This window comes from Larimichthys crocea, chromosome XII (assembly GCF_000972845.2).
Source record: "Larimichthys crocea isolate SSNF chromosome XII, L_crocea_2.0, whole genome shotgun sequence".
In the NCBI taxonomy this organism is placed as follows: Eukaryota; Metazoa; Chordata; class Actinopteri; family Sciaenidae; genus Larimichthys; species Larimichthys crocea.
The window spans coordinates 5,630,204-5,643,524 of NC_040022.1; the positions used below are offsets into that span (position 1 = coordinate 5,630,204).

General features: G+C 40.6%; 1 protein-coding gene across 4 annotated transcripts in view; it reads left to right on the plus strand.

Moving 5' to 3' along the window:
* Positions 1-13,321, plus strand: part of spop (speckle type BTB/POZ protein) — a 96,151-nt gene that overhangs the window by 76,743 nt on the left and 6,087 nt on the right. For 2 of the 4 annotated variants that reach the window (XM_019260509.2, XM_027285970.1), the window contains 2 exons: positions 1,244-1,386; positions 4,958-5,102. In XM_019260509.2, the coding sequence (XP_019116054.1) occupies positions 1,244-1,386; positions 4,958-5,102 (288 nt within the window). Of the gene's footprint in view, positions 1-1,243; positions 1,387-4,957; positions 6,526-11,234; positions 11,304-13,321 lie in introns of those variants that run through there. The other 2 variants (XR_003463421.1, XM_010739828.3) reach the window with 2 other exon arrangements.

Here is a 13,321-nt window from a genome sequence, read left to right on the forward strand (position 1 = left end):
GATACTGCCAGCTCCCTCTCTCCCAGCAAATCAAAGCCCCGTGGCTACATAGTTTGTGTGACGTGGGAGGTTATGCCGAACAGAGTGACATACTGACCAGTGCTCAGTGTAGCAGCAACTGCCGACAGGCTCTCCATGTCCGCACTGGAAACACAGAGTCTGCAGGAGCTATTGAAGCACTTTCACGGCCGTTGGCAAAGGTTTCTGTGTGGTACCTCAAGTAGCTGCTGTTAAAACTCTGCGTGTCCCTGCTAGACACACGGAGAATCCACATGAGCTTTCACAGTCACCTCTGCCTGTCTGTCAGGGAGTGTCAGTATGGCTACATGGCAGGCCACAGTCAACCAGGAGAGGGAGATTGCTATGCATAATAATAGCATAACATACAGAATTTAAATACTTTGCACTAAATTGACCCACTAACTCTGCTTCTAGTGCCACCATGGGGTTGATATTTTTGTTTTTTAGTAAAATATTTGATCATCTGTGGTTATTCTTTAACTACTGACTGTCTAGTGACAGTCCAAACTTTTGCTCATCCAGTGAAATGTCTCAACATCTACTGAGATAGAGGCCAAACGTTAGTTTGTTCATTCTCCCCAGATAATGTAACCCCTGTTTAGGTTGTTCCCATTACATTTGGTTTAGAACTTTGACCCCCACAGGATGAACTCTTGTATTTTTACTGATTCTGGATAAAATTTGCCAAATTTTCTTTACTTTTGTACTACTGGCAGAGATTATACCTTCTATACACCATGCAGCTGAGTCCTTATGTGCAAGTTTGATACCAGAGAACAATTAGCTTTACTTACTAAGACACGTGTAAGACGTGTTTTAAACATCCTAGTTCATTTATATTAACTCCTTTACATCATCCCTAAGTTGAAAAATTGTGGTGATGCCGAATTCCCTGTAGTCTCGCTGAACCCTTATAATACATCTTGAGGTGTGTATGAATATGAAACAAGATTATTGTTCCTAGCAATTTTGCAATCAAACTCCGTGGAAATAATTTCTTACCTCTCAAGTTTCCCACCATCATCCCCCCTCACTCTGCATTGCTGTCACTTTTACTTCTCTTAACTATATTTTTCCGTTATTCAATCTAGGCATTGTTGTCGCTGCGGCGAAGTAATTCTGTATTTCCGTATCATTACACAGTGCGACAACAGTTGTTTGTGGCAGTGCTGTTTAAGTAATTTAGTTTACCTGCTGTTTCCCTTCTCTCTGTCATCTGCAGTATGCTTTGGAGAGGCTGAAGGTGATGTGCGAGGACGCGCTGTGCACGAGTCTGAGTGTGGAGAACGCCGCTGAGATCCTCATCCTCGCCGACCTGCACAGCGCCGACCAGCTCAAGACGCAAGCTGTGGACTTCATCAACTAGTGAGTTACGCTCCTACACTGAGATCATTCATCTCCAGAACTATTTCCACACTTATGCAAACACTTTCCTCTGTTTTACACACGCACACACACACACACATTTAGATTTTCGTCAAAGGAAGTCATTACTTTTCAGTGGGAGCAATTTTTGCCTCCTGAGGAAATTTAATTTAATCCCTAGATCAGACCATTTTGCTGCTGTATCATATTGGGCCATTTAGCAATAAAGCTCAGCTGCTGATGTTAATCATGTTGCAGGCAGCCGGTTTAGGTAAGATGGGGCCTATTAGCATCAATGCCTGCTATTTATGTCCATGGAGGGGTGATTGATCCGGTATTTGAACGCCTAGTTGAAACAAAAAGCTTTCTCTCAGTCACAGCCTAAATCCATCACCTCCCCTCTGTTTTCTGTATTCTCTGTCTCTGAGCCGGACACATTTTCCATCCCTTTGTTCATTCCTCTGTCCTTTCTTTACAGCTTTACACTTTCTCCTGTCCTTGTTCCTGCATGGTCTCCCTCCCTCTTTTATTCGTTCCCATCTCTTCTCCCCCTCTTGTACGCTGCATAAGAGCTAAAGTGTGCCTAAAGGTGTTCAGTAATGCAGATTTCTAGCCCTAATCCCAGTCATTAATTGTGGTTATGGGCGTTATGACAGTTTAATTTGCGACAGTGTTGTTGTGGTGGCGAGAAAATTGGCCACAGGGGACTCCCGGCTAGCAAAGCGTTATCAACCCTCCTCCTGCGGACACAATGGACAGCAACAAGAGCAACAAAACAAAAATCAATTTAAAGGACGAATATAGAAAACAGACGACACGGAGGAACCAATAATCCTCCCCCAGTAGCACCTCAACCTCTTTCCAGACCAGTCTTTACAAGAAGCTTACAGTCATTTAGCCGAGACAATAGGAGTCCTCTTTATCCTACCTCTGTCTCATTTATTTATCCTCTCCAGGGGTGTAGCGGAGGTAAAGCCACCCAAACACTCTTTATCCACTTTGTTTAAAGAAAAGAGTTTCTCCACCTTTTTCAGCTTGAACATGCATCTTTAGGCGTGAGAATAAATTACAATAAGTAGTGTAAAGGCGGTGTGAGTAATATGAAGGAAGGAACCCTTTTCTGACAGTATTTTTTGGCTGATAATGGTGGTGGGTTGCCTCATGATTACCACTGACTGGAGGTCATAGTTTGGCCTGTTTTTAATTTACCTTCACATCACTGGTCCTCTGTCTCCCTCTGTCTCCTCCTGTCTCTCTCTGCAGACTTTCATTACTGTTCCTAACCTTTTTTTTTTTGATCGCTGCTGCTGTCTCACTCTCTCCTCCCTCCGTCCATCCCTCCTCACTCCATCTCTCCTGCTGTGGCTGCTTTCCTCATGCCCTTTCGCTGGCCTGTTTCCTCAGCCTCAGCACACTGGCCATTACTGTAAGCAGGGGTTCACTTCCTCCACAGAGGATAGGGTCAGAGGTTGGCTGGAGGTCTAGAGCTGCTGTGTGGACAGCAAATGACCACATACACACACACACACACACACACACACACCAAAGTGTCATGAGTAGACATGCCAAAACACAAGTGAACACACACACGCACACATGCTGTTTATTTACACACAATAAAACATGAAAAATGTCATTAAAGGCCACACAGCGGTGTGCGTGATAGTGCAGCCCAGCACCCCGAGGGGTGTCAGGAGGTTGAAGACAGCCACAGGGTCTGCTGGTAGAAACTCACATCTGTGGGAGATGATGACCACGAGTAAAACTCATCAGCAATTAATTACAAGTTTTATCCAAAATTGTTTTTGCCTTTCCTGCCTACATTAGTTAATTAATGCTGAAGCTCTAAATTCACACGACCACAGGGAATCCAAAGAGTTTAAAATGTCTTGAAAATACTGTTAATTTTACAAGTGTGAGGATTTTCCTTATCTCCATTTTAAATGGAAAACAAAATCAAAAATAGAAAAAAATATATATAAATTAAGAATGACCTGACACTAATACATACTGTTCAGATTCAGATTGTTTACTCAAAGTGTTTAAGATCTATTGGCTCTATTTACAGAATATGACAAAAATGAAAAATAATACACGTAACTATGTTTTCATAAGTGTATAATCACATGACAAAAATCATCATGATCATTATATTTGCGGTTGCTCTTCCATGGAGTTCGCCATGTTGAACCGTCATGTTCTACGGTAGCCCAGAATGGACAAACAAAACGCAGATGCTAGTTAAATTTTTGCTGGTTTTGTGGCCACCATAGTTTCACCCTCACACTTGGAATGTGAGAATGAGTGGACAAGACTGAAGTTTGTAACTACACTGTTAGATGGCACTAAATCCTACACACTGGTCCTTTAAGTAATACCACATAGGAAAACTATTCCAAAGGTATTAGTAGTAGTAGTTTCAAAAGTACTTTCTATACTTTCTGTTGCCCATAAATATGAAATATTTTTCTTTTCAGAAACGTTCCTCTTTTTTATACACATTAATTGTGCTTTAATAGGATATGTTTGGAAAAGATTGATCAGTAAAGTTTTGAGAAGATACACTTTATCAGGAATAAATCAAATTGTCACAATCATTTAATGAGGAAAAAGTAAAAATATTTTATTCCAACTTTATGGGCAACAGTGTATATATGTTTATCTTTCGAATTACTATTGTTGAAGAAAAATGAGAAATTACCAGTATTTTGATGTTGTAAAGAAAAAAAAGTAATGCATTACTTTTTGTTTTGTATTGTTTAATGTATTGGAGTAGAAGTATAAAGTAGCATCTGATGTCAATCAGATGTAAATATTCAAATGAAATAAAAGCACCCTAAAACTGTGCTTAAGTTAAGAACTTGAGTTTCTTTCTACCACTGGCCATATCTTGGCCACTCTAGTCAACTGAAATATGGCAGTTTAAAATGTTTTTTTTTTTTATATATATAAATGTGAGTATATCTTACTATTTGCTCTAAAGCATGGTACTCCCAAAGGGTCCGGTATAGAACCGAGGCACTGCAAAGTAATTAACAATATAGAAAACAAAATCAGCTACATAAAATTGAGTTTATTCTTTCTATTCTATTTTCAATTTTATCTTTTTTCTCAAATCGTATTGAAATGAGACAATGTGTGAAGTTTTAAGAAAGCTGTATGTAATGTGTGAAGAGGCGTTGCAAGTAGTTATTGACTCAAAAGGGTCAAGATTTTGGAACCATCACTCCCAAGAACATGATATGATATGATATGACCAAATTATGACTCAACATACTTTCTCGTCACATGCCCACATATTTATGATCCTTGAACATTGCCTTTTATTTGCATGATGTTATTTCTCTCAGAATGACCTTTAGGGTTCAATATTTAAAAATATAAAGTAAACAACAGCTCTGCCAGCTGGTATGACAAATCCTTAATGTCTCATAGCTGCACTTCACACAGATGGAGTCATATAGTCTCAAGATCTCCAGAAACTTGGTAACTTGTGCACTTATTTTATTTGCTTGTTCATTTAGTTTTTTTCTACTTTGAATCTCTTCTCTTTGCCCTTTTTTTTTCTTAGTCATGCAGCTGATGTGATGGAGACATCGGCCTGGAAGTCCATGGTGATCTCTCACCCACGCCTGGTAGCAGAGGCCTATCACTCCCTGGCCTCTGCTCAGTGCCCCTTCCTGGGCCCACCAAGAAAACGTCTTAAACAGTCCTAGTGGTTCGGAGAAACTCTGCTGTCCTAACCCTGCTGTGTCCTACCGCACCGGCAACCTCACTGCTCCTCCCTCCCAGTCCTCCTTTTTCTCCTACAGATGCCCAAGACTGAAACCCAGGCTGAAGGGAGCTACTCAGCTGGGCAGACCAGAGAATTACAGGACTGATGCCACAGAGGAGCTACTACACATCACTGTAGGTGGGGATGGGGTGAATTCTGTAAGATCTGAACCTGGATATTTATGGCTCGCAAGCTCAAAGCCTTGCGCATTCCATATATCCTTTATCTATGATGTTGGAAAGCTATAAACAATACCTGCGAGTCCGCCACATAAAGAACTGACTTTCTGGCTCGAAAGGAAAAGTCAGAGCTGACTCCCTGTAAATATAATTCAATGACATATTGTCTTGTACTGTGTTAAAGCCCTAATTGTGCTTGTAAAAAGGCAAGTGAAGAGGATCAACCAACCAGAGAGTGAAAGCCTATTGTTCCCATTGTTGATGATTTAAACACTGTTTGTACAGTAAAGTATTGTTTTTCTAGAACACAAACAACTCTCAGTTTGAATGAAAGAAGACAAATCTGAACACGTTTTAATGTTCACTATGTAGCATGTGCCTTAAACTGGGCAAACACTGTACAGATTGGCAGATTTTAGCCCTTATCATCCGCGACTGCCTCTAGAATTGGGCCGAAATTCTGTCGAATTGGTTGTAATTTAACGTGCAGTTTGAGGGGGGGGGGGTCACAATGCCATATTATTTACCCGAAGAATCAGCGATTAGACTGTCAGATGATCAGTTGGAGTTCTGGCTGAAATTGTTGTCATCTGTTTTGCAGTTTAAGCAGATCCACAGTCAGATTTCCCACATGGCTGCTGTCAAGATGCCATGATGAACTGTAGTGAACCTGATTCAACATCACTGGAGTTAGTACTTTACATGTAGTCTTGACTGAGACTCTAGATGGACTACTATACCACGATACAATACTGTGATATAAAACTGCACTTCACCACAGAATGGGCAAACCACGTTGTCTAAATCTTCCAGCAATCTGCGGCACGTTTTTATTTAACATTCACAGTAGAATTGGGGGAAAAAAACCCACTAATGCCAGCTTTCTGGCTTTTTCTTGTCATTGTGGAGGAGGCAGTCATTTGTTTGAATAAACCTTATTGGAATTGGTCGAATTGATCCGAACTGTGAGAACATAAAAGTTGCAGGTCCTAATCGTATAGAAAGGCAGATTCAATTGACTCTACTAGAAGATTTATGAAAATGCACAGTGTTTGCCCGGCTTAAAATAATGATGATGATCATGAAAAAAAAACCTTTTTACTCACCTGTTACCACAATACACCCCCTGTGACTGAAACAATGTTTTGACTTCTGAACCAATGAAACAAAGATGTTTTGAATTTCGTCTGTGGTCTTTGTTCTCCTCTATTCGTTATTTCTCATAATTCAGTTTGGCCACATCTACCAGTTACTGATTCATTAATGCACAGCCTCTTTTAACATGCCACCAGACCAGTGTGTGTGAGTAACGCATCCCAGATTCAAGCTTAATCCTGTTGTGATCAAAGTTCAATCCCCAATGAAACGTGCCACTCACCTTAGCCTGATCACAAGAGCTCACATCCAGGTGTGTCGACTCTCATTCATGGACACAAGTCTGTTTGACTCGCTCCCTGTGGCCTTTCTTAGAAAACAGATAGATTGTAATCACTTCAGAGAGAGTTGGGCCTTTCACTTGGACGATATTTTAACAGGGATTTCTCTGTGTTGACCAAAGTCAAGGCCCAGCAGGCTTTGAGGAAGCTCATCACTGAGCCCTGCAAATCGCTCCTCATCAAACAGTCGGCCCTGGCCAGCGATCATTGGGGATATTCTAGCAATGTCCCAGTGTTCATCAAACGAAGGGAAGGCCATTATTTTTGACACAGACAGTATACTGTAGCTCCATGACAGACCACACATTAGTACGACTCATCATTCAATTACACCATTTATATTCGCATGGAAGTGGCATCGCAATTTTGAGATACGCTGATAGAGGTGTGCTTAACAATGTGAAGAGCATTTTTTTCTTTTATGTGTACGTATACACACAAACATTTTATGATTAAAGCATCAACAATAGTGCGATGATGAAAGGAAATGATAAGAGGGGAAAGAGAGAAAGGTTCTCAGCCAGACCTGAACCTCGGACTATAGAAAAGCTCTAGAAAAATCAGACAGACAGAGATCATATTGATATATTATGTTGTCTAGAGTTATCAAAATGTAAAATTTAGTTTTTCTGGTTTTTGTCACAATTTCAGTATCTGAGCATTCTTGATTTTTGTATCAATCATGATCTATGAATGCCTCACGTTAGTAGTGGGTAAACGTAAAACAACAGATATACAAAAAGTCATTTTCATAATCTGGCCTACTCAGTTCTCAGAGACTCAACCTCCCATATTTTCACTTTGTGTACTGTATTTTATTCACACTCACTGTCACTGTCATTGTCTTGTTGTTGTTGTTGTTGTTGTGTGTGTGTGTGTGTGTGTGTGTGTGTGTGTGTGTGTGTGTGTGTGTGTGTGTGTGTGTGTTTTAATGAACTGCCAGATGGACCAAAGACAATTATCCATCTTGATGGACAATAAAGTTGCACTCTTTAGTGCTCCCTAAAATATTGTCACATTATGGTGCTGGGCGATATGACAGAAATCAGTGATAAGCATATTTATGGATATTGATATGCATCGCAATGTGGTAGATGGTAGGCGAGCAAAATTACATTACATAAAATAGTGAAATTGATTTAGTTGGAATATGAGCATTATGATATGGAATATTATCATCCAGCCCAATCACGATATATATATTATTAATATATTTATTATTACAAAAAGTAATACTGTTCTGTCTGCTTTTGTGGTAAATCCCCATAATATGAGCTTCATAAAATAAAATAAATAATTAAAAAATAAAAAATAAATGAAAGAACAGTTGTATTAATTTTCATTAGATTGTACAGGTATATATTATAAAGTACAATCGAAACTCGAGCTGAAAAAGGAGAATATCTTTTGATAGCTTACACTTCATAATGCCCGATAACCTTCCAGCCAATATTTCTGAGTGTGACCTTCTTCATATGAGCTGGAATTTGAGGCATCAGGGTGTGATTTTTTTCCAGCTTTGATAGTCAGCTTGTGTAGCAGCTTGCAACCAACCTTCTGTGTCTGTGTAAAGATGTGTGCGCGCGTGTGTTTGCGTGTGTCTCCACTGGCCTTAGATGAGACAGTCAGAGGGAGATAGATGAAGCGATGCATGTGGAGAGGCGTACTCAGTTGTTATGCATGCTGTATGAGTCTGTCACTCCCTCCCTCCTCCGCGTTCTTCCTCTTGTGCCTCCACCTCGCCTCCCCATCATTCACTCCTCTTTTTATGGGAAGAAGGAGAGTGAGGTGTGGCAGGTCAATGCTGTGAAAGCCTGTGACAAGCTCTGCATCTGTGTTAGCCCGCCATCACTAAAGAGGAGGAAGAGCCACGTCGAGATTGATTCCTGCTGGTCTGCACTGCCCAGCAGGAGTATAAGGAGGGAGGGCAGCAGTGAGGTGACAGGGAAGTGGAGAATGTTGGAGGGTGAGGGGTCAGATTTTCTGAGGGTTTTGAGTTCAGGGGCTTGAAATTTAAGCCCCAACTATTTTTATGTCAATGCCACCCATTTGTCAAAGACTGAAGTGTCTCTATGAATATAAATATGGTAGTAATTTCACTTGAACATTCAACTTGCACGTATATCATGAGGAAACTAACAAGATGAAGGCATGACAACCAATACAATGATCCATTGGTCTGGGCTATCTACTGTACCGGTGGAATTTGCTTTGTCTTTAACTATCTTCTATATTCTCCAGGAAGACCTCAATCAGTGTCTTTGTACAGTTTGGGGAAGCATAACAAACAGAAAACATAACATTGACATATTCTGATTTTTAAAGTTGTTCTGGTGAACTTGTTAGCCTGTTTACACATCCTGCGTACATACAGTAGAGCAACATTGGCATTTATTTGTCGTGTTTGTGTCCACCAGAAGAATCTAAGTCCAATACAGTCTTCTAAGTCTCCTGAGGGAAATATCTCACTCTTTAGCTGCTAAATGCTCCACTGTGTTTACCAGATGGTTGTTAACTTTATCAGAACTTTTTCAGTGAAAACTGCTGCAGTAAAGTTGTGGGCTGTAAAACCAAAAATAATAATAAAAGTAATTAATTCATCAGAAGGATTAACACATTATTAAATAGGACAACTTGGAGGTTGTGAAATCCCATTTGTTTCTAGGTAAATAATTCTAGGTATGTAATTGTTATCCAATACACTTGTTTCACATTCAGCTGATCTTCTCATAGTTCTCTAACTTCCGGCTCTCTGTGTGCACTGAGTACATGCATACACAGTCTTGGCTCTGTAAAGCTACAGCCACCCTCCTCGTTATTCCAGCCATTCCAGTCAGGAGCTAGTGTGAAACTATTCTCTCTGTTTGTTAGCTGCGGCATGAACTTTAGCCACGACATAGCTAATGTTAATTGATGTGGTGTCGTTTGCGCTGTGTCATGGTATTTGTCATAATATTGGATACCTCCTCCCCTTTAATAACAGCTTAGTAATATTTATAAAGCCAATCTTTAGATTACTGGACTGAACAAAAGCCCTTATTAATTTTTTGGTTTCATTTTATGGAAATTAAAGGAAAGAAACCCATAACCTTTATATTCATTTTCTAATAAGCCATCAAACTATAAAGTATTAACTCATTTGGTAACATTAATAAAGCCATTAGTTACATCTTATTAACCCTTTCTAAACTCTGCATCATTAAAAAAGCCATACAAAATCATGTGAACACCACCAGAACATCGCTGCCTAATGCATTAATGACAGCACATTATAACCTTCGAGAGGAGCTATTTGACCATATATCCCTCGTGATATTCCAAGTAATCCACTCACACGGTATCATCTGTGACAGGCGAGGGGAGCTCGGGCCTTGGGGCAGAGAAATGGAAGGATGAAGTGACAGAGGTAATGGATGGATAGAGGGATGAAGAGTGATTGGGTGTCATACAGGTGGGATAGGGCCAGACAGATAGTGAATGAAGGAGAGATGGAGGATGGATGGCCGGAGCACCTCAGACATTGACAGCGTTGAGAGATTTGTCTTCTTTGTACTCCATTTGTCTTGTTTCTCCTTCTCCACTGTGTCCGAGTGAGTTAAATCTCATAAAACTATTTACTCTGACAATACAGCAGCAGCAGCAGCAGCAGCAGTGATGGTGGTTGGCGGTTTTGCTGCAATACTGTACCCGCTTGTGAGTGTTGGGAGACGCCATTTCAGGACAATCCTCCATTCTGAGTGGATTGTTGTAAGGATTAGGGGACGTGCGCTAAACAAACAAACTGCAATCCACAATGAACTGTTTGCTAATAACACCGGATGTAGATATTAGGGGACCAGACAAGGGAGTTGAGTCATGCACACACAAACACAATTATGCATATATATATGAGCTGCTAATTGCTTTGTGTGCACCAATCCATCCTGTGAATGTGCCGGTGCAATATTGCGGTGCTGTGGGTGTTTGCCCGGCTCATAACCGCAGACCAATGTGGTGGAGACAAGCTCATATATTAAGATAACCCCGAAACGGAATGGAATTGTATTTCCCCGGCGGTTCAAACGACTTCTGTGGTTGTAAACTGATAGTGGATGAGATCTGGCTTTAATGAAGCAAGACTTATTGTGCACAGTGCAACAGAGGTGCATGGGTGTATGTGTTTCATTATCCGGGTATGTGTTTGAATGTGAATGTGTGTCCATTTTTTTATTCTTAACAAGGAGCACTGTTATCTATAGGTGCATGTATGCTTGCACTCTCATTGCGGTTGTTATTGTATCACTGTTTTCTTGCTCTGAGGTTGTGAGCGTGCGTCTGATGGCTGTGATTTATTTTGCCCGAAATAATCAAGTGAAAGGTTTTTATTTTCTACTCGTCCCTGGTGTAATATTTCTCAAGGTTGTGCGTGTTTGTGTGTATGCACAGGCTGTAAGAGTGTCATCTTCATCTGTTTATTAGAATGTTCCCTGCTGGCCTGGCTGTAATGAGACCTGTGGAGCCAAGGAGTGATGGAGTTGAACTCATCAGGTAAGAGAGAGAAAGAAAGAGAGAGAGAGATGTACAGTGAGGAGAGAGGAAAGCTGGATGATGTAAAATAGAACCAACCACAACAACAAAATGTACTTCTCTTGTCAACACCTGATTACTTTTGCTTCATTTGTTTATTAGAGATTGATTTCAACCCAGTTAAAACAGACATCATGTACTTTAAAGTTAATTAAATCCTTGCGATCAGGGTCACATGATTTTCTAGCAAAATATCGTCCTCTAAAGACACTTCCTGTAGGTGTGATCGCTGAAACTCCAGCTGGAATCATTAGCTTGGTTACCATGTAGCAAGGGAAATATTTTACTACCCGTCTCCCTCTTGTATTAATTCTGTCCATATAGGTCTGAAGATAATGGTAGGAGAGATTAATGAAAAACAAATGGGTCTATCCCAGTATGCATTAGGTGAGAGAAAGGAAGGAAAGTAAAGTAGAGTGGAGCCTCAATGTCCCTGAGGCGCAATTTGGTTTACGGACAGTATTCAAATGAACAATAAACGCAAGAAATACAGTAACAGTCAAAACGACACAATAAAAACTAACAAGACCAAGACTCTACAACTATTCCAGCAGCTATGTGAGGTTGTACTTAGGCAAAGTATCAGCAAAGCAACACAATGAAAGAAGGGAATAGCATTTGTTTTGCAGGTATTTGGTCATAAATCAAAGTATTGGACAAATAAAATTTACGACACAAGATAAAGAGTCAGGGGATCCCCAAAGTTAAACATTCTTTGTGAATATCTGTTCCAGTGTGCCAAATTAACTACAAAACCAATGTAACACAGATATATAGCCAACTGATAGAGCTGTTGTCCAGATAAATGTTTGTAGTGGTACAAGTTGAAACTGCTGGGTACAAAATGAAATAAAACCGGTGTTTGAAGAGTTAAAACAACAGAGTACAAGTGAAACTGAGAAAACAGACTGTAAACCTTCTCATTGAGATATTCTCTGAGGCGGGATGAGGTCTGGACAAGAAGAGAGAAAGAGGAGAGACGCAATGAAGGGCATCACAGGAAAAGGGGAAACAGGGTTGTCTTATGAGCACTGTGGTCCATTTGTTACCTGCGCATGGGTAAATGAAAGCCCTCTCTTAGCCTCGTTAAGCATGATGCACTGCCTCGGCCATCGGCACGGCGCTGATTAAAATTCGCCCTCCGGAGTTTGGGGGAGCAGCTAGCTGAGGCTGCACTCCTGCACTCTCAAAGCAAATGGGCTGAAAGGTCACGGCTCAACGACCCCCACAGCCATGCCTTATTTATTTAGCCTTTTACCTCACCTGCCACTGGGACACAAGGAGGAGAGATCTTCATTTACGCTCAGGCTCATACACTGACGGTATGCTACACATTTAACAACTGTTATCCTGCTGTTGATTTTTAAGGCTTTGAACTGATTCAAGTGCGGCAGTTTGATTCAGTTCCACAGATGAAAAAAAGCTGAGGAAATATGGTGGCAGTAAAAAGGCTTATTTTACTTGGATTTTGTGAAGCATCTTGGGGCATTGGCCAGTTGGCAAGCTTTTTCTGGACCTGCAGCCAGTTCATTTGGTGAGTCTGAAAGCTCTTATAAAGCTCGAGAACTGATCACACATCCACAAAAAAACATTGGTCAGTGTTGTATTTAAGCGAGTCAACACCAAAATTTCAGTGTCAACTTCTCCATATGCTGTTAGCTGGCCTACTCATAAAAATTCAAATATGAATTAAAACTGCTTTAATTAATATTTGCTGGTGGCATGGCTCCGGGGATGCCTGTTGGTCGGTGGTCTACCACTTTGGTCCAGACTCAAATATCTCAACAGCTTTCTGAAGGACTGCCATGAAATTTGGTACAAATATCAATGGTCCCCAGAGGATGAATGCCACTGGCTGTGGTGATCCCCTGACTTTTCCGCTAACACCACCATGAGGTTGACATTTGCAGTTTAGAGTAAAATGTCACATTTTCATGGAGTGTCATCATCAGGTCAAAATTTCAATGTATCCAATACTT